The sequence below is a fragment of the Thermomyces dupontii genome (genome assembly GCF_041956625.1).
Source record: "Thermomyces dupontii strain NRRL 2155 unplaced genomic scaffold VTN31scaffold_1, whole genome shotgun sequence".
Lineage (NCBI taxonomy): Eukaryota > Fungi > Ascomycota > Eurotiomycetes > Eurotiales > Trichocomaceae > Thermomyces > Thermomyces dupontii.
The window spans coordinates 1,792,993-1,816,294 of NW_027192307.1; the positions used below are offsets into that span (position 1 = coordinate 1,792,993).

Consider the following 23,302-nt stretch of genomic DNA (forward strand, 5'->3'; position numbering starts at 1 on the left):
ACTTCGACCTGGATATGGGAATCGGATGTTGTCAACGCCTTCTTGAATAGTCTGCTGGACGAGCTCGTCTACTGCCGTATGCCTCCAGGATATGGCAAACCGAGCCATTGCATCCTCCTCCTCAGGGCTCTGTACGGCCTTCACCGGTCGCCACTCCTGGTTTCGGGACCTTGGAGGTAGAGCGTTGGGGCTCCGCCCGGTCAGTGATGAATTATGTGTATTCTGGAACGGTCGCATCTTTGTCGTCTTCTACGTCGATGATATCCTGTGGATTTCCCGCCCTGAACATGCTGAAGAATGCCACGCCATCGGCCGCGAGATGGAAAAGGCCTTCGAGATGCGTCATATGGGTGATGCTCACTGGTTTCTGGGCATCCGCATCGTCCGCGACCGGAAAGCCAGGAAACTGTGGCTATGCCAGGACTCCTACATTGACAAACTCGCTACACGCTTCCACCTGGGGGGGGTGGAGCACAACCACCTTCAATACCTGTCACGGAGATCCCGCCGGCCTCGGCGCAGCAATCAACGCCAACACAAATCAAGGAGTTCCAGGAAGAACTCAGCTCCCTTTTAACATCCCACGTTTTCCTACATGGTATTGATGGAGTTTGAATGTCCATACTGCAATGCCCTCTTCTGGCGGGCAGAACCCCCAAGACAAAGCGATCGAGTTAAGTTTACACTTCAACCTCCAGAAAAAACCGGCAACACTCGAAAGGACTGCGCTTCTTCGAGAGCACTCCGGGCCGTAACCTGTTGAATGGCCGAATGTGCGTGCCTGTGCGTGCTTATGATCCGATTCTCCGCCCATGGTTTTAGAAGCAGATCGATTATACGAAACTCGTAGAAGGGTTTGAGAAGGCATAGAGTTTGTGGAGAGGAAGGGTGTCACGGGCTAGAAGCCCTGGTCATGGGACTAGATCCACGTGACCCTCATCTATGTCACGTGATGTGTCACGTGATCCTATATCGCCTACTTGTGCACGACTCGTCACTCCACCTGTTCTCCTTTTCCTTCTCCATGCAGTTCCTCTGATGTACATTAGGTCACCTCTGGGCTTTGCCTACGTAGACTCTGACAAAGGGCTTTCATATTTGTGCCACTGCCCTAAGCGAGGTCACGTGTAGAACCTTCTGTAGTTGATTGATTGATGCTCAAGTACAGTACTTTGACACTCTAACAGTATCTATCCGATAACGACATTTTTAACCCTCGTCCACCATGTTTTCCTCCCCTTGGCGGCGTCCTCTCCTTTGGGCTCATCGTCGTACGTCCTCCGACCGGACCAGATGTCCATCTCGTGCAGTTTGACCCATTTTGTCTTCTTCCAGACCTTGAACCCTACCACAAACAGCACAAATGCGACGAGCAAGATGTAATTGATCACGAAGTCCGATGGACTAAACGGATCGAGAAACCCCGTGTAGCCCTGGAAGAAGACAAGGAAGATGTTCGCCGCGACGGAGGCATAGGCGCCCCAGGGGTAGAACGCGGCGCGGAAAGGCAAAGTAGCTGGATCCTGGCCTTGGGCGGCGAGGGCGCGCCGGAAGCGAATATGTGCAATGCCGATGATCGCCCAGGTGATGAATGTTGCGACTGGAATCCGTTAGTTCAGACCGGAATTGAGAGGCAATCAAAAAAAAAAAAAAAAAAAAAAAAAAAAAAAAAAAAAAAAACCTACCGCCAGATAGCGTGATCAGAGCTGTGAAAATCCTCCCCGCGCCGGACGAGACATCCAGAAAAGAAATGGCCGCAAAAATATTCGTAAACAAGATCGCCGCCCACGGCACCCCGAACCCCCGAACCGATTTGTGACTCCGAGGAACCACGGCGCCTTGCCGGAGCGGGCCATGGCGAGGATCGTCCGCGACGCGACGTACAGCGAGCTGTTGCCCGCGAAGATGACGGAGACCACGATGAGACCGTTGATCAGGTGTGCGGCGGGCAGGATACCGGCATCAGTCAGCGCGATTGTCAGCGGCGAGCTGGCCGTCTTGGAGCCCTTGTTCAGGAGGCGGTCATCGGTGTAAGGGATCAGGATGCCAATGAAGAACATCAGCAGAAAGACGAAAAAAAAAACCTAAACCGCCAGATAGCGTGATCAGAGCTGTGAAAATCCTCCCCGCGCCGGACGAGACATCCAGAAAAGAAATGGCCGCAAAAATATTCGTAAACAAGATCGCCGCCCACGGCACCCCGAACCCCCGAACCGATTTGTGACTCCGAGGAACCACGGCGCCTTGCCGGAGCGGGCCATGGCGAGGATCGTCCGCGACGCGACGTACAGCGAGCTGTTGCCCGCGAAGATGACGGAGACCACGATGAGACCGTTGATCAGGTGTGCGGCGGGCAGGATACCGGCATCAGTCAGCGCGATTGTCAGCGGCGAGCTGGCCGTCTTGGAGCCCTTGTTCAGGAGGCGGTCATCGGTGTAAGGGATCAGGATGCCAATGAAGAACATCATGCCGACGTAGAAGATCAGAATCCGCCAGAAGATTTGCTTGATGGCTCGGGGGACGGAGTGGCGGGGGTCGGCGGATTCGCCTGCGGTGATACCGACCCTGTTCTCATCAGCGGTGTTCTACTACTTTTAGGGCATATGTGAGAGAGAGAGAGAGAGAGAGAGAGGAGAGCATACATCTCCGTTCCAGCGTACAACGTCCCAGCAACGACAAATGTCCTGGCGACGCCGTTGATTGAGTCCGCAAATGCCCCAGGGTCATGCCAGTACTTGAAACCGATCGGCTGCGGGCCAATGCCGCCGGAGGTAATGCAAATGGCGATGATGAAGAAGGCAATGATTGCAAGAACCTTGATTCTGGGAGAGATCAGCATGATATTGCTTCAGAAACAGATTGGCTTCGATAGGACATACAAGGACAGCCAGAATTCCACCTCGCCATACGCCAACACACCGAGGTTCGACAAGGCGAGAAAAAAGAACCAGAAGATCAGAATCCAGCCCCAGAGCGGTACTTTATCGGTCCAGTAGCCGATGACCAGACCCAGTGCCGTGTACTCATTTGCAAGAACCTGCTAACGCATCAGTATACCAGAACGAACCATTGCGAGTGAGGGTTGTACAGACCGTCACCCTGAGATACCAATACGCCCATCCCATTCCAAACGCAAGCGACTCGTCGATAAACCGCTGCGCAAACTCGATAAACGATCCGGTGACGGGAATGATAGTTACCATTTCACCGAGAGATTGCCTAGATTCTTTTGGATGAGGCACTGTCCAGAGATTCCCTAGGCCCAATTCGAACCTACATGACATTATACACGATCATCCCGACCAGCGAGAAACTGATCAGAATCCCTGCCGGGCCGCCATTGTGCAGCGCATTGCCGGAACTCACGAGTAGGCCGGGACCAATAATCCCTGCATCAAGATCAGTACCTTGAACATGCTTGGGAAGCAATGATCCAGTATCTTTCAATTGGGACTTACCGCCAATGGCAATCATCTGCAAATGGCGCGACTTGAGCTTGCGGTGTAACGGCGCCGAGTAAGCATGGTGGACCGATTGCGAAGAAGAGCTGAATCCGTCATCGCCATGATGAGGTTTGCTGTTGGCGTCGTGCGATTGACCTGATTCCGCAGCCACTGGATCTGAGAAGAGGGTTTTGTTGGAGTATGCGGTCGACGCCATCATGAAACGATCCAGATGGTCGACAGCTTTCAAGACAAAGAATCCCAACCGTCACTGGATCATGAACAACCTGAAAAAAGTCAGAAACCTTATCGAGAACAACATGAGAAAAGCAACACAGGAGCATAGAGAGTTAGATCTGGGATGCATACTACTTTTAATCGATCTCGGGTGTTCTACAAGGAAATCAAACTGGATACTACAACTCGAACAACGCACAGTCATCATTGGATCCTGTATATGGGAGATCTCGTGATTTTAGTGTTTTGACGTTTTTTTCCTTTTAAAATGTATGGAGATTGGCGATCGAGCCCGCCAGTGAGCGTAATATGACCATGGATGAGCTTGTCGATCCATGTCCTCGGGATTTTTTAGCAATACTCGTCGTCAGGTCCCGCGATGACGTGCCCGCTGGCCCCAAGGCCTAACTATATCCAATGTATATTAGGGTTTGTATGCGCGCGTGGAGCATCAACCCTAACTTGTCCAAGTTAAAAACAAGATCTACAGGAGATGTTCAGAGTTGGATCAACTTTCGGCAAAGTAAATCCAGGGGTTTCGAACGAGGAGGGAGAGTGGGATGGTACGAAGATAAGAAAAAAAAAAAAAAAAAAAAAAAAAAAAAACAAGAAGAGCGGCCTGCTGGAATTAAAGTGGAGATGGACACTTCGGGCATGTATACGCGACGACCACATATGTATCCGGGATCGAGCTCGAGTTGAAACTTATCATTTGTTTCTGTCGATTTCATTCTTGCCTTTGGTTATGTCTTCGTTGAATCGAAATTCATAGTGATATGACATTGCCTCCCGACAATAGAACAAAAATCCTCCATGACCAATATCGGACGCGTAAAGCTGCAACAACACAGGCATGGCATACAAGGACAAGGACCATCACAAGCAACCGAATCAGGTCATGAAAACATCCGTACCTGATCCACGCCAGTCATTGCAACCGTTTTGCCATGGCCACAAAAACATAAATCATAGATACCCTCCAATAGCTAGCTAACCACTGATTAAAACATGAACGCCATTGACCAGCCAACACATTCCAGAACAGTGAAAGGAATAGAGAAAACGAGAAAAAAAAGAAAAGAGGTCGAGAGACGTCGTCATGAGATGGTCGGCAGACCCTGCGCCACATCCGACGATGCCTCGCCCACAGGATCCGTCTTGACACGCTTGGACGGCATCGACGTGTTGTCGTTGGTGGCCTGCTGATGCTTGCGCATCCCGAGTCCTGCCACGGCGATCCGGTTCAGCTGAGAGAGATCACCCTCCGCTGATGTCGACGCAGGCGGTGCGGAGGGCTGGTTTTGTTGGCTGGGTGCGACGGGGGTGGGCGCTGACCCGGAGGCCCCTGCCGTGGAGGTGTTCTGGTTGTTGGCGGTGTTCGTATTGTTGCTATTTTCATTTGCGTTGGACGACGAAACAAATGGTGGCTCCGGTCGAGGCTGCGTCAGGTCGATATTGCTGGGCGCCTCGGGGACGTCGTTATGCGAGTCAATCAGCCGCGACTGCAGACTGATGATGTACTCGCGCAGTTGGTAATTTTCGTTCTGCATTTGCTTGTAGCTCTCGGTCAAAGCATCGAGTTGCTTGACTTTTTCCTCCAATGTTCGAATATAATTTTCCTTGCGTTGACGGAATGCCCTCTACATGGAGCGGTTAGTATTTTTTTTTTTTCCACGAGTCAAACCAAGTCATGGGAGAAGCACTGACCTGAGCAGCTCGATTCTGAGCGGCACGCTTGGACGTCGACAACTCTCGCTTCCCCGTCGTCTTGCGAGGCTGTTCCTGAGGAGGCGCTTGTGCCGGCGCCGGCTGCTGCACAGCTGGAATGACCTGGGCCGGTATCTGACCCATGGGCGCCGTCGGTTGCGCATTGGTCGTGCTCAGCATGGTAGTGCCGGAAATGGCCGGGTCGATGTTGGAGCTCTGGTCGGCCGTCGCGCCCGGCTGGGAGCGCGACTCCTGCGACTGTGGTTGCAGATGCTGCTGAGCGGCTATGAGCTGTTCACGGAGAACTGCGCGAGACGTTAGCGCGGGTTGCACCCACACAGCCATGATGATGCGCGACAGAACCCAGACGTTCGTTGTCACTGTCTTGGGTACATGGCCGCGCGGTGATGAGAGTGGTGATTGTTTATCACATTATTATATAGAATATGTTTGATACTTACCCTGATCAGCATGGTCCTGGACCAATTATTGACCTTCCGTCAGCGCAGTCCAAACAATGATGGCAATAACATCGCATGGTAGAGTGCCATGGCAAAACACCATCGAGGGCGCGCGTATAATTGTGCTGACAAACAAAAGCGAAACGAGCTGCTTACCTGAGCAGAGTTCTGCATGCTGGGATGCGGCGCTGGGGCTAGCGCGGGCTGCATCTGATCTCCCAAAGCGCAGCGAATAAACCGAGAGGATTAATAATCGTCCTAGTACGCCGCTGCGAACACGCGACACTGCTTGCTTCTTTCAAAGCACGCGCGCCTTGAGTAAGAGCAAGAAAAAAAATAAAAAAAGTGTCTCCGGGTATAACTTGATGCTTCCGAGAGTCACGCGACGACGAGCCAACCGCTAGTGAAATCCACGACCAGGAGTCAAACGCAGGGCACAAGGCTTGTCTGCAGCCGGCTTGATTGATGGCTGGATGCTTATGTGATGGTTGGCAGAGCGATGATCTCGTAAGCAAGCCGGGGAGGGAAGATGCGAGGTGGTTAATAAGCCTCGCACGGACCCTGCGTGGCTAGCGCACCTTCCGGAAACGCCCGTAACATTACGGGAATCTGCGTTTATGTAATCCTCCGGAATGGGCATTCTTGTCCACTCGGAGACGGTCGGCCACTCCGAAGCCCCACTCTTGCCTTTTTTGGGGCAGGCTGGAATGTGGCACATTACAAGAGTGTGACGCAGTGTGTGGCGCGTAAGATTCATTCTTGCTGTGCGCTTCCAGGTTGAGTTTTCAACTCGTACATACGTACGAATACGGAGCAGAGGATTCGGATAGATATAGTTCAACGTTTCGAGGGCTTCAAACGTTTGTTTCTTTATGCGCGCGTCGAATTATCATACGATGTCTGTATCGAACGACACCCCAGTGACAACATGATGAGTAATCGCACCAACAACATCAAGAGGAAGGCGGAGATTGGCTCGGGCTTAAAAATGACTCCGGGGGAGAATGTACTAGGTACGGTATCGTTACTGCGTATTCTGCGCTAGGTGATTAGTAATACACGTCTCACTCCTTGATGACAAATCGCCTTATGCAGCCCAATAGGAACAGGCAACCGGTGAGTCAAAAAGTACATGCATCCTCGACAGTTGACACATACCTCTGATGCTGCAAAGGAGCAGGGAACAATACCCATATTCCTGCAAAAATTTTCGAGGACAAGAGCTGGCCGAGCTGGTTTAATTTATCTTGGATACATATTCGCTAGACAGCAGGTACTGTATCGATTTGAACGTCTCTTATCCGATTGCCTCAAGAAAGAGCTGAAAATACTGGAACGCGGGGAGAGGTTCTGGTAATTTACTCTAACTATTCTGGGTAAATGGTTACACATTTGAGCCAATCAATATGCGTAGGGACGTCTTGGCATTAGTTGAAATCTGCCGCATTTTTATATTCGTACGGAATTACCACCATTTGCAGTGACTACGACTGCGACAATCAATGCCTTGATCTCTCACTCTGAAGCTCCAACTGGTCCGAAGCAAAGACCGCTATGGATAGATGAAGGACTACTCGCTCGGTTGTAGGTATTGTTGTGGACTTCGCCCAGAAATCTCAGGTGCAACATTCTCTAAATCCGATTCGCAATCACATCGGAACTCAAGTACCTCTGCTGGGAGTAAAAGACCAGAGAGAAAGAGCTACGTCGGAAATCCGATCAAAGCAGGCCCATCGTGAACGCCAAATAGATCCCCTGATCACAAATCGACATGCCACATAATATAGTACAAACCAATCCGAGAATAGAATCGAGAACCCGTCACACCGTCCAACAGTCTAGACGGCCATGTTGCCCATGTCATGTTCCTATATCCGGGTCAGATACTGTGAACGGCATCAAACAAGTCGCGCAGACTTACCTTGAGATATTCACTTCCCTTTTCTTCGTAGTCCCTGCGTGTAATCGACGAAGCCGCGAGGTTTGTGCTAGACGCCCACTGCGCGGCTCCTTTCCACGCATCCAGTATTGGGTCTGTGGCGCGCCGCAGTGACAGCGGCGTATTCTCGGGAAGCAATGCTCGAAGCTCGTTCCGAAGTCGCTCATCGAAGTTTTGGAAGAGAGTACTTCCGCCGGTAAGAAAGATATCCTTGAGCAGTCGAGTCCGGTCCTCCTCCGCGGAGAATCGCTGGGTAAGGATGTCGGCAGTGATCTCAACAATCCCAGCTTGGTCGATCCCCGCGATGGACGATGGCTGGAAGAAAACCTCGGGCACTCGGATCCTCTCCACGTTGAGATGAAGTTGGTGCGCTTCACGCTGACTTTCCGGATCAAATGGCCAGGGCCCGCGCAGAAAGACGTGGACCAAGCTCCGTCTCCAATCGTTCTGCGCTTCCAGTGTGTGATCTTGCGTGAATTCCGGGTCGTACTCGAGTAGCTGCGCTTCGACAGCCTTCAAGGAATTGTACAGGTCCTCTTCCTCTTCATCGTCGCTTTGGTCGGCGCCGGTGGCGACCGTACGATATACTCCCCAGTCGGCATCATCAGCACCGAACGTGTCGTCATCGCCGCCTTTGCGTCTCTTCTTGGGCCCATCTGAGGCAAGGCTAGCAATTGTCTTCATGCGAATTTGACTGGCAAGGGACTTTCGATTTCCGAGATCTTGTTTCATCCGCTCCCGCTCTTTGATCTTTTGTACAATAGCCTGCATCAATGTCAGCATGAACTTCCGGATACAAGTAATTCAGCGTCTTACCTGTCGCGCAGCTCGTCTTTCAGCGACCCAGGTTTCAAAATCATTCTCTCGCTTCTCTCTATCAAGTCGTTCTTCCTCTTCTCGACGAGCTTTTTCCCTTTCCTTTTCCGCTTTTGCTCGCTGTCGCGCTTCGATATTCGATTTCATAAGTCTCTGATGGCGCTTCTCCTTGAGGCCGGCCTCATCTAGTTCCTCATCGGGAACATTCAGAAGATGGAATTGTGACTCATCAATCGTCTCTTCCGGCTCCTCAACTCCCAGGTCCCTTTGCCGGGATCGTTTGATTGATCGCTCAAGATCGCGGATAGTCCGCTCCAGATGCGCTTCATCCTTGAAATCCTCAGCATCTAGAATCCTCCGGACCTCCTTCTTTGATTCTTGAGCAAGACCCGCCTGGAGGTCCTTGTAGTACTCGAGCTCTTGCTCCTTCTTCATGAGCCGCTCCAGTCGCAGTTTCGCGGCCTGCTCCTGGAGACGGCGCCCGCTTTCTTTCTTGCGCTCCGCGATCCGCGCAAGCTCTTCTTCACTCTTCTCCGGCACCACATGCTCCGTGTATGGATATTGAATGACATGGTCGCGCTCTTCCAAGCCGGTCCAATCCAAATAGTGATTGAGCTCTTCGTCATAATTCGTAGAAACATAGCAATGCTTGTGAATCAGCGTCTCCATTTGATATTCGTTTATCCGCGCAGGAAACGTCGGGTACTTCAACTTCATCAATTTCAAGAGAAACTCTGAGGCTTGACAGCCACCCCAGTTGAGCCTCGTTGCGTTCGACAGAATCGCCCTGCTATTCAAAACGGGGATGACATGTGTTGAAGAGTGGGCAGCCGAGATCACAAGCCCGTCTCTGCCGCCATTGTACCGATAAGAAAAGAGAGAATCAATCCCATAGGCCACAGAGGGAACGCCGTAGCACTCAAACATGATCTCGTTCATCACTGCCGCACGTCAGTATCCTTGAACCAGATCGTAACTGCGCGAAAACGTACTTCGTCTAGGGTAGGTCAGATTCGCAACCGGTTCTGTCATGACAATCGGTCTGTCCACACGCCCCTCTGCCCCTTCAATTCCCAGCTTGAGGAATATATAGTCTAGGAGACCCTCCATGACATCCCAGTTGCTGACGATGCTCGTGCCGTTATCGAACGCGTTGCGCATCTGGCCGCGCGTCGTGGCGTCAACAAAGGCATCGTACCCAATGTACTGACATGTCCGATTCAGCTTCCGGTCTCGAAACCGGCTCATGACAGGAGGAAGGACGAAACTAGGAGTCTTGTCGAACGACCATCCGGCTTTGATTGTGTGCGAGCCTTGTTCCCATGAGCTCCGGCACATATACTCGAAGACATAGGATATGTGCGTTTTTACGTACCGTTGTCGATCACGATGGCGCTGGTGTCCGGGGAGTCTTTACTCCGTTTATATCCTTCCGGCTTTGGAGGTTGGTATCCCTTGAAAGGAAAGTCGTCAATCGGGAAGACTTTGGGAGGAGGCTTTGGTATTTTCCTGTCGGCGCTGCTCGCTATGCGAGGCGGTTGCAAAATTTGCTGCGACGTGATGGTCATTATGGCGAAGATACGTGGTTTTGGAGCTAGCGGTTGCGGCTTAGGTATGCGACAGCGATGATCTCAGCTCATCCCAGGTATCTGAGGCGATGCAGTTAGGTGGAACGAGAGCTTCCGAGGGGGCGACTGATGGCGTTGAGAGACGCTGAAATCTGGGCCGTTGGTTGGCGCGTATCTCTCATTCTCCGCAACAAAAGGTGAATTTTTGGACCGGGAGCTTGAGCTGCGATGGATCAAATCAGGATTACTGACGGCTTTGGTACCGCCAAGACTGGTATTTCCTGGAGATTGTTTTGTCTTTTGGCTTGCAAGCAGCAAAGATATTAATTCCTAGATGGTCTCCGTAGTTGCAATCGGCCATTTACGACCGTAGGTCTATTCATTGCTTCATACAGTGTCATACAGCGGCATTGCACTCATGAAATGCGGAATACGAGCTACAAGTTCACTAAGATGGCTCCTGCAGATTCTCCGTTGCTATTGACACCGTCAGAGCACGTCGCCGCAGGATCAACCAACTGAAAGAAGTACATACCCTCAAGGTGGAAGAGCACGTTCGACTGATAGTTTTTGAACATTTGCGCTACCAGTTCGACGTTCATGTTCTGGACATTCACCTCCTTCGTCAAAGTCAGGGTGTGATAAAATATAATCCGTCGCCGTTGGTTTGACTCGTACCTGAAGGCTCTTGTTCAAGATCATGATCGCCTCGTTGAGTTTTTCCTGTCAGAAAGAATTAGCCGTGCTTTTTGTATCGTCGCAAAGCGATGGAATTCCTCGTACGATGTTGGTAATGATTCGCGAGAGCAAGAGGCTCTGCTGGTGCTCGTGTGGACTCTCCTAGACCATTGTCAGCTTTCTAGAGAGCAGCAGGGCATGGGCCATTCTTACCATCTTCAATCACTCAGTTGCATCCTCACTCAGAAGCGTCTCGAGTGGTGGTTGGAGAAAGCGCTGAGCAATTGGACTCGCGCATGTGATGAACCATCAAAACTGTTCACGTGATCCGCAGCACCTGTAGGCAAAGTGGTACTTCTACCTGAGCTCCTGGTACAAAGGGACTCCGTCTGTTGCTGCATCCTCATACGGAGCAACAACTTGAATCATCATGGCACCACCGCCGCCATCAGGAGAAGACCACCAGCGATTACTCGAAAAGCTCGACATCGCACTGGTCCCGCGACCTTTTCGCAACCCGCAATGGAAGCCATCGCAACGGCGGAACAAAAACGTCAAGCAGCTCCTCTCGGATTCCTCTCGCAGAGAAGCCTCCTCGATGGCAACGCAAAATAACTCTGGAGTGACCACACCGTATGCCCCGGGGACGACAGACGGCACGCAGACCCCCGCCGTTGAAGGAGCAGCGTCACGAGGGACCAACATCTCCCAAGCTGCGCAGGACTTGTCGACTCTGGCCCTGGAGAATAGTTTGAAGGCATCTACATCTCGATTTGCGAGCGGACCGGCCGTTACCTATACGAATATCGAGTCTGCGCCGTCCTTGCATCCGGCGCAGCAACGGCGGTACTGCGATATCACCGGATTGCCAGCTCCGTACTTAGATCCCAAGACGAGGCTACGATATCACAACCAAGAGATATTCGGAGTGGTTAGGAATTTGCCGCAAGGAGCAGCGGATAGCTACCTCGAGGTGCGAGGAGCACATATTGTCCTGAAATGAGTTCTGTTCGCGGTATGTTTACGGGCGGGGATCCGACTCTCCGTGCGAGGTTCAGGACTGGTTTCTGAACGCGATCTTGCATTCGAGAAATTCCGGTTCTTCATGTATGTACATTAAAATACGACATCGCCATGAAAAAAAATGTCAGACCCTCTGAGTCAAGCCCTTTCCACCCAGGATGTCCGTCTAAGACAGGATCAGGAAAGCGCTCCGGCTTAGTTGGGGCCTTGGTTCTTCTTCGCCTGGTCGGGAGAGCCATGCAACCAGGTACCGAGATTCCATGGGAAAGGAAAGTCAGTTACAGCGCCCGGGTGACGCTGTTGGTTGCGGCGGAATTGTGGTCTGCCTTTTATTCCACCAAGGTACGGAGTAGAGATGCGAATCATACATCTCAAGTCATGGATTGGAGTCGCTGCTCGTGATTTGACTGTTCAGGTCAAGAATCGTCGAGAACGCTTGAAGCTTCGCACACATCACTCGAGCTTCAAGCCCTATAGAGAGTAAATCAATTCGCAGCACTGTACTTTGTAAAGACGCAAAGAAGAAGAACAGAAGACGTTGAAGGAGAGAGAACGCCAGTGAAGAACAGTCAGATTTGTGTCATCGCCTCGTCTGGCCTGACCGCCTTCCAAATACAGACTAGGGCCATTCGCACCGACACAACCTGGTGAACCTAATCCCAATTTGGTAGCTTCCCTTACGTGGCAGGAACGGCAAAGTCAACATTGGTAGCAGAACATCTGGCCTATTTACTCAGGAATTCGAAGAGATCCTCACTTCCTCGGCCTGTAGGAGTGATGATTTGTCGAGAAAACGGTCTGCGCTTGACATGATGTTTCGTGTGTCCTGTTCTGTTGATTTTCGACGTTGAATCACGATCCTATACGCGCTCAGCTGCACAAACTTCCAGTGGACATTGGTGAGCTTTTTTTGGGGCAGAGAAAGAAAACCGCGTGTGTTGAAGAGCAATTCCAAGCTGTGGCACGCGTCCCGGATCCTGTTTTTATTCTCGAGCATAGCCGACTGGCGTAGACACATCTCGACATGCCAAGCATGTGGCTCTCCGAACAACAGAGTATGTTTCTAGTTCCGAGCTTGACGATGATACTCTGGTCCGGAGCTGGTCTGACAAGGTTGGTGCAACAGAAATAGGAGTGATCTTCTGTTCCGGCGGTACGTAACGCCCTTCCACAATTCGAGCAACACCAGCAGCGCATGAATATTGACATGGATACTTTCTAGGCGGGTTGTTCCTCCTCGGGGGTGTTCTCTTTTTCTTTGACCGCTCAATGTAAGCTCTTTCCGTCTGCGCTTGTCTGCAATGGAGGCTTGTTGGTTGATCAGCTAACTGAGCTTTCCAGGCTGGCAATGGGCAATGTCGGTTCCCTCCTTCCCATTTGAAAATAGCTGCGTCGCCGTTAACAAAGCATGCAGATCCTCTTCCTCATAGGCCTGACCCTCATCATCGGAGTCCAAAAAACTATCGCTTTCTTCTCCCGTCGCCAAAAGCTCAAAGGCACCGCTGCCTTCGCCACAGGGATTGCCTTGATCCTCCTCCGGTGGCCTTTGATCGGGTTTCTTGTCGAACTGTACGGGATATTCATTCTCTTTGGTGATTTCCTGATTACCATCGGTCAGTTCGCGGGCAGTATCCCGGTTGTCGGGCCGTATATCCAACAAGCTTTGAATACGCTGGCTGGCGGGAGAAGAAGCACCGTTGAATTGCCTGTTTGACAGCTGGGCAACGACTTAGAAGAAGGGAATGGGGGCTCGTTGTATGATGTGACGATTTAATTTGCCGCGATTGATATTGATATTAAGCTTCATGTACTTGTAATGTGATCTGTCTGTACAAATACACTGAGAAGCAATCTGGGGATAATAGATATCGATATCAGATCAAAAGACAGCACGCAGTAGTATTGTCTGTCTGCCATCCATGAGTCAACCCTTAGAAAAACAGCAGAGAGGAAGATAGATTATAATCATTTCATCGTGCCTCCGCTAGTCTCTAGTACAAAGTTGCGGCGAGTTCAGAGTCCGCGAAGAACCATGTTGTTCCGACGAGGACTATATGCTTCCCCAACTTTTCACAGATTGTTCTTCATCAGGTGAGCGGCCTGCATCGCAATGAAGTTGATCGAATTGTTGCGTTGCGAGACCGACTCCGGGTAGTGGGCCACAAGAATGGACTGAGCGCACTTCGCGGCAATGACTCCTTGCTTTTTCTGCAGAAACAATCTGTTAGTGTATCATGTTTATGGGCACGCACGGGGATTGCGACAGAGGGGTCTCACTTGAGCCGCGTGCAAAATGGGAATGTTCTTCTCCTCCACAGGAGTCTCCCGAATCTCCGTGACGGTGTAGCGAGTGCCGTTCAGAGTGAGGCCCTCCTCAAAAGCCTTCGAGTTGTCTTGGAACGCGGAGGCAATCTTGGCTCGGTCTTCGTCGGAGGGCTGAGGTCACGGGGAAAAGTTAGCTCTGGCACATAATCGCCTCGACACACGGGCACTCGATACCTCAACTCCCTTGGATTTGCCCCACACCGCACGACCGGACAGGTCGATCAGGAAGGCCTGGTCGACAAGGCCCGAAGAGACGACGCTGGAAGAGGTTAGGAATGGCATTCGAACATATGTGTATAGGGATGAAGAACGTACTGGGCATCAAGGTACGCTATTCAGCATCGCGACTTGTTAGTTCTCGATTGCTTCCCTCGACGGAATTCAAAGGAGGTTGTGTGCGAGAGTGGTTGGGCAACAACATACAGTCCCAAGACATGATCACGGAGTGATGCGAAATCGGACGGTCCAGAAACTGTGCTCACAAAGGCAGCAAACAGAGAAACTCCCACGAAAGCTCCGGGGTTCGAGGCGGATTTATTTATTTGTATGAAGATGGAGGTTGAAAGACGGTGAGATTCGGTCAATGAACAGCACTTCTAGTTGTCGAATGTTTTGGTCCTGAACTGCGGGAACACGTGAGGAGGGGTGACGATATTCTGCCCCGCCTCGGCATTCACCGCTGGTCATTGGCCAGCATTGCCGCTGAAGACTCCTACGTTTCCATCAAGAGACAAGCCTCTGCTATGAAGTGCGTTTTGCGAGTGCTTCGAGCCTTCTTGAAGTGATCGAGCGGCCAATATAGGTGATCCTCACCCCAGCACAGGCGACTCTGTCGGGCGTCGAGCGTCATAACCCACCTACCTGTCTCGGTAGGTACTGTAATTACGTAATAAGACTAACTCTATTTGTTAGTTACTGCTCAAAGAAGATAAGCGGATGTAAGCTAGTACATATTGGGTATGTACACCAAGATGAGGAAACTTTGCTTTGTTTGCAGCTGTTTGATCACCCTGCATGACAACTGGCTCAACACGCCACTCCTGTTTCACCATCTTTAGCGCTGCTCGCCCACGGTAAAAACCCCCGGCTGTGTTCTCCGAACCCGGGATGGAATTGGGATCAGCCTTGAGCGGATTCAATGCCGGCCTACGAGTACGACGGAGAAGGAGAGCCTGATGGATAGGTAGGTACGGAATCAGACCTGGAGTGTCGAGTAGAGCCAGCAACCATCACCAGTTCGGCACAGTCGGGAGCTCTGATGGGCCTTGACCACAGACCTGTCCTGAAGCATGATTCTCACGTGGGCGGCGAGGAAATCAACTGCTTTTTCTGCATGGCCGTTCTGGACTCCAATTCGTCCCGGCGGAAAATAAGCATTTCTTTTAACGTTGCGGTCTTTGCAGTCCGTTGGTTGTCAGCAAAAGGACAAAAAAGCCCATGGTCAGTTCGTCCACACCAGCGCCAAAATGTTCCCATCCATGATCCATCCAGCAGCAAAGACATGAATGGACGAATCAGCCTCTGGCATTGCATTTCTAGGCCCTTGTCCAGAGACTGTCCCTGACTAGCCGAGCCGGCTGTTCGTCTTTGGCCTCCACCGAACTGTGGTGTCGTCGGTTCCTCACCAATGATGATGACTCTTGGCTACTGAGATCCTGTCTCATCTTGACAACGTGTGACATCCTAGAGACAGATTTATTACAGAATTAATTTCTACAGGCCGGCCCCCAGAGACTCCTATGTGCTCCGTGATTCTCCTCTTTCTTTGTCTTTTTCTATTATCAATAACAACATCTTGCGCTGGGCGCAAGTTTTCTTTGACATTGCTCTATTAGATTAGTATCGACCTGGCTTTCGGTTGAAAGCTGTCCGCTCCTTTCTTTCTGTTCTTTTCTCTCGCGACTTGCGACGACAATCATCTCGCCCAGGAGCGTAGAGCGGGGGCGCATAGTGACGGTAAACATGGCGCCACGACTGTTTACGAGGCCCAGGGCCAACACGACACAAATTTCACGACCAACACTCAAATACACGGACGCGCTGCCCAGAGATGACTTGCAAGACCTCGGGACATTATCCTCGCTGAACCGACCGACCATGGAGACCACGGTCGAAGCTCAACGGCCAAAGACTGCACACAGTCCGTCTGCCCGCGGCGGCCAGCAGAATCATGCACTCGGCTTTGATTTTGGCCTCACGGAGTCGCGCGAATTGCCTGCCACTCCCGTCGATAATGACTATGCTTGCGCGCAATCGAGCAATGCTATGATTGGGATTGCGATTGGGAGCCCCGGCATGGCGCCGCCATATATGATGGTAGATGACTGGCCGCTGCCGAATACGCAGCAGGATATTCCAAACGACATGAGGGCGGAGCTGCGGCGCAAGCCCAGTAAATGGAGGAAAATTGGCAGTCTCTTCAAAGCAAAGCATGAAGCTGGCAGGGCGGCAGACATGGCACATCACAGGCGACCCGAGACACCCGATTACCATCACGTCAGGGAACCTGCTAGTCACCTGCGGCCATCGACACAGCATGGCCGGCAACAGGCGGCCGGTGGTTATCTGCGGAATGACACGCCCGAGAAGTTCCCGATGCTGGAAGATCACAATGGCCCTGACCAACGTCGGGGGGCTCTCCTGGAGATCGAGATCCCGAGAATCGAAATGGAACGATATAGTGTAATGTTCGAGAGCGTGCTTGGAAATAAAGAGCAACCCGGTCTGTTAGCACGTCGGAGCAGGACTTTGGATAATCTCGTAGTGCCAGAAAATGAGGTCAGTTCATAGCTCTTGCTCCATATTACCTCACTGTCTAACGGATTGTACAGTTCAGCGATTTGGAAGTCACGAAGCCGCAACGACGAGCGACATCTCCTGTGGTCATGAGGCCGCCGAACGATCCTCCGAGCAATTTCTCATCACCAAGAAGCTCATGGCGAACAGCAACACCTCCACCTCCACCCATCAGCAAATCATCTCCAGAACCGGAACCCCTTGAGCGATCCTCGACAATTGCATCGGTGCCAGACACACACTCCACCGAAAGCCGGAGCTCGGTCGAGTTCGACCTTCCCATCGAATCGAACCTCACACCAAGACCGACCGATTACGACTACCGAAATAAAGAACTCCCTGCGAGAGCGCCCTCAGAATCGGCAGAAAGCTGCACCAGCACGTCCAGTAAATCTACGCCAGCGACGACGCCAGAACAAGAGCTTGTGGATGATTCCTTAAAGGTCGCACCGCTGCGGATCGTCCCGCGCGACGCGAGAAAGGAGAAGCCCACTCTTCCCATCCCTCCGGCCACGACGACAATGACTGCCCCCACCACTTCCTCTTCCTCCACGATGATGATAAAGTCACAACAACCACTCCCGCCACCACCAATAGAACGCAAGAAACCATCCCGCGACAACCACCATTACCACCACCACCACCAACACCAGCACCACAACAACAACAGCAGATCACCAGAGCAGAACCGAAAACCGCGACCAAAGTTGGTCAAGACAACGGAGGACGAACCGCAGGACGATAATAACAGCATCGCCTCCCCGCAATTCGAGATCACCGTTGCGCGATCGGTGTCGTTTTCGCGTCGTGGCGCGCCGAAACAAACCCTTGTTTCTCGCAAGAGCAGTGTAAATTCCGCCCGCGCGGCGGCCGCAGCGGCAAATCGTCATCCGGTCGTGCACAGATCGCGGCCTTCGGAACCGGCGGTGCTGAGCGGTGATCGCAGCGCTGCAATGTTGCCGCCGACCGTTTATCAACCGTCTGTTGATGATCCGGCATAGATAATATATGTATTATTGGCCGCGGTCCGATACTAGTCGGTTTTTGCTTCCTAATGATTGTGTAGGTATTTGTATTATAGCCTGCGTCTCTTGTCTGTCTGTTTGGAGCAACGTGTGGGTAAATGAGGTATGCTTGTTTTCGCGTTTCTTGGATTATTATCTTCGACGAGGTCATGTTGCTGGTCAACTGAATGATATATACATTTAATATTTTTTTTCTCATTTGTTGAGTCTGATCATGTGCATAGGTACTACATATATCAGCTACCCCTTCAATCTGAAAAAAAAACTCTCTCCTATTTAGAAACAATTTCCTCACGCTGTCTGCTTCTCCGGCTGCGAGGGCTCAACCGTCACAGTGGAACTCGCCGCCGGCGCTGCCTCCTCAGGAACTTCCACCACCCCAGGCACACTCCATTCCATCCCAACATATGAATCACTCACAATAGTAATCTTAACACCGCCCTTTGCAGTTGTATCCGCCGCCGTTTCGTTCTCCGGGAACCTGACTGTAGCTCTGGCGGTGGCGGCCCGTGCTGTACGATGATTCTTCCTCGAGGATGACGACGAAGACTCTCCTGCAGATGCGGTCGAAGCAGAAGTCCAGGTCATGCGCTTCAGAGCAACGAGTTCACCGTTCACGACCGACGTGACGAGGAGGAAGAATCCTTCCGTCTGAGGCTTGGGGAAGTGGGGCGCGTAGATCCGAAACTCCGAGTTGGAAGGGGCGTTGAGGCGCGTGAGGGTCACGGTCATCCCGCGCAGAGAGACGTCCGAGACCGCGACGGACACCTTGGGAAGCATCTGCACGAATCTGCTGAGTTCGCTTGCGGCCCGTCCAGACAGGTTCAGCTTGGATGCGATGGTTGAGATCGCCGACGAGGGACGCGATGCAAGCTCGACAAGTGAAGCCGGCACGTTGGGATTGTCTTTGAGCGTTTCTGAGTTGGTGATTCCCGGGAGGATGGAGAGCGGATGGTCCTCCGGCCACTGCGCCGACTTGATGCACTGCAGGAGGGTGATCATCATCCGGCAGGCGGGAAGATATCCCCGTTCCGCGAGGACGTCGATCGACGCTTGGATGATTCGGATGCCCTGGTCCAGGACGGACGTCTGGTCGCCGACGTAATCGGAAATTGGCAGATCGACATGTGACATGTATGCCTGCAGGAGGAGGAATGCCTTGACATGCGGATCCCACATGGGCAGATTGCCCATGGATTCAACTGTCAGCGGGAGGTTGCGAGCGAGTTCGGCGTTGATTAGGTCTTCATTGTGCCGCACGGGGAGCTCGTCGAATTCGGTCGCTGAGCACATCCAGCTGAGCACGTCCTGGAAGCTGGGGTCGCGCTTCGCATGGCTCATGAGATACCGGATCGTCTTGTGTGACAGGTAGTAGTAACTCATGATCTTGCCGAACGGGGTGGGATCGACATCGCCCGTGGCGGAGTCAAAGACGATGCAGGAGGAATCGGAGAGCTCCTTGAGAGAATTGTCTACCAGCTCAATCATGAAATCGGTAACGATCTGTCGCGCGGCGGCGGTGTTGTGGTCCTCTGCCGAGATTTCTAATCCGTAATATGACGGGTTCTTGTGCAGCCTGCGGAAGAAGAACGTCCATGTCAAATAGTCTAGGGCATCTTGCTTCGTGACGATCGTGCCGGCCGCAATTTCAGCACCTAGGTGATTGTCCAACACCTTGTGTAGGGTCGATTCGACCGGGAATCCGGTATGGAGAAAATGCTTGTAGAACGCCTTCTTTGAATCTTGAGTAAAGATCCGCGCAACTCCGGATGTGTCGAATTGAGGACGACCGGCTCGACCGAGCATCTGCAGGACGTCGGTGAGATCCATGTCACGGTACCCTTCAATTTTGGCATCGTAGTACTGAGTTCCCTTGACGACAACGAGATGCGCAGGAAGGTTGACGCCCCAGGCAAGGGTGCTCGTAGCGACAAGGATCTGGATCTTGTTGTTCGCGAACAGTTCTTCAACCAACTGTCTGTCGGACTCAACGAGACCTGCATGGTGCAGCCCGATCCCGAAACTGAGAGCTTCACGGAGCGCATCGTCCTTGACACGCGCCAGATTGAGTTGTAGGTCATCCTCAGACATTCGCACGAAGCGTCGCGGGTTATCTTCCATGCCGCAATAGTTGATCAAGTCCTTGGCCGTGAGTCGCGTTTGTCGCCGTGATGCGACAAAGACTATCACGGGCTTGTCTGGCGAGTGGTTCTTGATCGCGAGGAATGTCGGACGGTTCATGGACTGCATCAACGGGCAGAAGCCACGTTGTTCGGGGAACCCATCGATGTAGATTTCCAGGGGCACCGGACGAACCGAGTGGCGGAAGTTGAACAGCCCTTCTTTCACTCCGAGCCAATTCGCCAGATCCATAGCGTTCGCGCAGGCCGTCGACATGCCCATCAATCGTACGGACCCCTTGGACTGAGACGCAATGTAGTTCATCCGGGAGACGATAATCTCGAGAATGGGGCCCCGATCGCTGCCCAGCAGATGGATTTCGTCGATGATCACCAGGCTGACCTTGCGCACGTAATCTCTGGTTTGCCAACTGCGAGAGATACCGTCCCATTTCTCGGGCGTTGTAACGATGATATCAGCATCCCGGATTGTACGGGTGTCAGGCGTGTTGTCGCCGGTCAATTCAACTAGCTTGAGACCCATCGGTCCCGTGAGACGCTTGCGCCAGTCCTGCACGCGCTCGCGGACGAGGGCCTTCATCGGAGCGATGTAAACTACCTTGGAGCCAGGTTTCTCCCGGAAAGCCCACCACATTGCCAGTTCACACGCAACAGTCTTGCCACTACCCGTGGGAGATCCGAGCAAAACGTTTGCTGGCGTGTGGTACAAAGTATGAAAGATTTGCGTCTGCATGGGGTTGAAGAATTGAAACTTTTGCCCGTAAATCTCCTCAAGAACAGGGTGTTTGAGTGCTGTGATAGGAAGAGGCTGGAGATCCAATAAATCGGTATAGACGCTCTCTGTATCCGGTCGAATAAGATGCTTGAACGACACTGGTGTGACCGTTTCTGCACCGAGCCATCGATCAGATATAGCACGCACGTATATCTGACTGGGCAACGGATCGGACAGCGGAATGGTAAAGTTCAGCTCATGGTCGTCGTGCAGCTTCTTGCGGGTGAGAATAAAGTATTCATGATGATAGATCTCGGAAGTATCCGAGTTCTCAACCCAGATCCAGTATCCTTCGGACGTGCCATGGTGCCTGTCATTCCAAGTAAACTCGGGATACAGAATCAGACGGATTCGCAACACGTCGCGATTCAGGGGTGCAATCTCTGCCTCCACGCCCAGAGTGGGGAAATTGTCAAGCAGCTTAGACAGCGTCTTTCCCATCCGGTTGTTGTGGACAAGCTGGCCAATCTCTGCTGGCTCCATATCTCGCATGGATTCAATTGACGAAGTTGGAAGCTTATCATCCAGGTTGCGGAGGACAGGCTGCGGCAAGTCAAATTGATGGAATGGGTGCTGAAACGGCCAGATCTGCTTCTCAATAGACTTGCACAGTGACAAAAGCACTTGACATTGATATCCCCAGCGGCGGTTCAGAGCAATCATGAACAAAGCTCGGCAAATACGGGCGGACTGCTGAGCAACGTATCCGAGATCCGATACCAGGGCAAAGTCCTCGAGTTTTGCACGCGAGATGTGTGACTGGAGAAGAATGTTGGTCTTCGCGTGGGGAGAGTCGTTGCGGGGGCGCATAGTGACGGTAAACATGGCGCCACGACTGTTTACGAGGCCCAGGGCCAACACGACACAAATTTCACGACCAACACTCAAATACACGGACGCGCTGCCCAGAGATGACTTGCAAGACCTCGGGACATTATCCTCGCTGAACCGACCGACCATGGAGACCACGGTCGAAGCTCAACGGCCAAAGACTGCACACAGTCCGTCTGCCCGCGGCGGCCAGCAGAATCATGCACTCGGCTTTGATTTTGGCCTCACGGAGTCGCGCGAATTGCCTGCCACTCCCGTCGATAATGACTATGCTTGCGCGCAATCGAGCAATGCTATGATTGGGATTGCGATTGGGAGCCCCGGCATGGCGCCGCCATATATGATGGTAGATGACTGGCCGCTGCCGAATACGCAGCAGGATATTCCAAACGACATGAGGGCGGAGCTGCGGCGCACGAGTTTTGCACGCGAGATGTGTGACTGGAGAAGAATGTTGGTCTTCGCGTGGGGAGAGTCGTTGCCGCCCTCGATTTCGGTTTGAACAGCTTCGTCCCGCAGTCTGTCCAGCTCCTTGGATTCATTCTCTCGGGCCTGGATGTTGTCGAACTCGCCGCTCATGCTGATCATGCGCAAGACATCCGCCTCACTCGCCCGAGGTCGCATCAACTCATTGAACACTTCGATGCTGGTCTGCAGGACATAGAATTGACTGGCAATCCTGCCCACGTCCTTTGCGCGGAGTTCCTCAGTACGTTCATTAAATATAATCATCTGGCTCTTCTGCAGCACACGCGCCGCATCAATGATCAATTTGCGGCGTCGCTGCACGAGCATCGGGTCATCACGAATCTCAGCCCATTCAATCCCGTAGTTTCGAGGCTCCCGCTTCATCCGCACAAACAGGTACGAGTAGCCCAGCCATTGCACTCCTTCGGAGACGGTGGTGACGGTGCCAAGGCTGATCTCCGCGTTCAAGTTATCGACCAGCTTCTCGGAGAACCGAGACTCAATCGGCTGTTGCGAGGTCACAGCAGAGATGTAATGATGCAGCTTGTCATGTGTGGTGCAGATAAACCCGATACCCGTATCCTGGAACTGGGGACGACCGGCACGTCCAAAGATCTGAAGAACATCTAGGATGCCGAGATCGACGAATTTACCCTCTTGAGGGCTGTACAACTGTGTTCCCTTGATGATAACTGCTGCAGCGGGGAGGTTGACGCCCCATGCTAATGTTGCAGTGCAGCACAGGACTTTGATGAGGCCCTGGGAAAACAGCCGCTCCATAAGGTTTCGGTCTGATCTCGTGAGACCCGCATGATGGGTTCCAAAGCCCGCAATAAAGAGATCACGAAGCTCCCGAGCACGCGCAATTTTCAAGTCCTTGACGGCTTGGCTGTAGCCTGGATGGTCCTGAGCGAGGAATAAATCTTCACATCCTTGCTCTGCCGCCATTTGTTTGAAAGTACGTGCCGTGAGCACCGTATCCTTTCTCGAATGAACAAAGACCATGACCTGATGGCCTTGCTCCAACATCTCTCTGACCTTTTCGAAGGTCACGATATCGAGATTTTCG

General features: G+C 52.3%; 9 protein-coding genes across 9 annotated transcripts; 4 read left to right on the forward strand and 5 right to left on the reverse strand.

The window, feature by feature from the left end:
- Positions 1–91: 91 nt before the first annotated feature.
- VTN31DRAFT_660 (uncharacterized protein) lies at positions 92–577 on the forward strand (the record flags this gene model as incomplete). The annotated part of the gene is made up of 1 exon (XM_069407228.1): positions 92–577. One exon carries the CDS (start codon positions 92–94, stop codon positions 575–577), a length of 486 nt encoding a protein of 161 aa, XP_069263516.1.
- Positions 578–4,777: 4,200 nt separating this feature from the next.
- On the reverse strand, positions 4,778–6,058 carry VTN31DRAFT_661 (uncharacterized protein; the record flags this gene model as incomplete). Its single annotated transcript, XM_069407239.1, has 4 exons — positions 4,778–5,320; positions 5,388–5,692; positions 5,849–5,864; positions 6,005–6,058. The coding sequence occupies 4 exons, from the start codon at positions 6,056–6,058 to the stop codon at positions 4,778–4,780; spliced, it is 918 nt and encodes a 305-aa protein (XP_069263517.1).
- Positions 6,059–7,686: 1,628 nt separating this feature from the next.
- VTN31DRAFT_662 (uncharacterized protein) lies at positions 7,687–10,171 on the reverse strand (the record flags this gene model as incomplete). Its single annotated transcript, XM_069407250.1, has 5 exons — positions 7,687–7,716; positions 7,770–8,552; positions 8,604–9,544; positions 9,596–9,916; positions 9,979–10,171. The coding sequence occupies 5 exons, from the start codon at positions 10,169–10,171 to the stop codon at positions 7,687–7,689; spliced, it is 2,268 nt and encodes a 755-aa protein (XP_069263518.1).
- A 448-nt stretch (positions 10,172–10,619) lies between these two features.
- On the reverse strand, positions 10,620–11,065 carry VTN31DRAFT_663 (uncharacterized protein; the record flags this gene model as incomplete). The annotated part of the gene is made up of 5 exons (XM_069407261.1): positions 10,620–10,648; positions 10,707–10,791; positions 10,850–10,894; positions 10,955–11,011; positions 11,063–11,065. 5 exons carry the CDS (start codon positions 11,063–11,065, stop codon positions 10,620–10,622), a joined length of 219 nt encoding a protein of 72 aa, XP_069263519.1.
- A 214-nt stretch (positions 11,066–11,279) lies between these two features.
- VTN31DRAFT_664 (uncharacterized protein) lies at positions 11,280–11,852 on the forward strand (the record flags this gene model as incomplete). Its single annotated transcript, XM_069407272.1, has 1 exon — positions 11,280–11,852. One exon carries the CDS (start codon positions 11,280–11,282, stop codon positions 11,850–11,852), a length of 573 nt encoding a protein of 190 aa, XP_069263520.1.
- Positions 11,853–12,896: 1,044 nt separating this feature from the next.
- Positions 12,897–13,586, forward strand: VTN31DRAFT_665 (uncharacterized protein; the record flags this gene model as incomplete). Its single annotated transcript, XM_069407283.1, has 5 exons — positions 12,897–12,927; positions 12,999–13,025; positions 13,095–13,143; positions 13,214–13,229; positions 13,287–13,586. 5 exons carry the CDS (start codon positions 12,897–12,899, stop codon positions 13,584–13,586), a joined length of 423 nt encoding a protein of 140 aa, XP_069263521.1.
- Positions 13,587–13,942: 356 nt separating this feature from the next.
- VTN31DRAFT_666 (uncharacterized protein) lies at positions 13,943–14,633 on the reverse strand (the record flags this gene model as incomplete). Its single annotated transcript, XM_069407294.1, has 5 exons — positions 13,943–14,080; positions 14,150–14,308; positions 14,372–14,456; positions 14,513–14,528; positions 14,621–14,633. The coding sequence occupies 5 exons, from the start codon at positions 14,631–14,633 to the stop codon at positions 13,943–13,945; spliced, it is 411 nt and encodes a 136-aa protein (XP_069263522.1).
- Positions 14,634–16,159: 1,526 nt separating this feature from the next.
- On the forward strand, positions 16,160–17,994 carry VTN31DRAFT_667 (uncharacterized protein; the record flags this gene model as incomplete). Its single annotated transcript, XM_069407305.1, has 2 exons — positions 16,160–16,975; positions 17,029–17,994. The coding sequence occupies 2 exons, from the start codon at positions 16,160–16,162 to the stop codon at positions 17,992–17,994; spliced, it is 1,782 nt and encodes a 593-aa protein (XP_069263523.1).
- A 315-nt stretch (positions 17,995–18,309) lies between these two features.
- VTN31DRAFT_668 (uncharacterized protein) lies at positions 18,310–21,744 on the reverse strand (the record flags this gene model as incomplete). The annotated part of the gene is made up of 1 exon (XM_069407316.1): positions 18,310–21,744. The coding sequence occupies one exon, from the start codon at positions 21,742–21,744 to the stop codon at positions 18,310–18,312; it is 3,435 nt and encodes a 1,144-aa protein (XP_069263524.1).
- Positions 21,745–23,302: the final 1,558 nt, after the last annotated feature.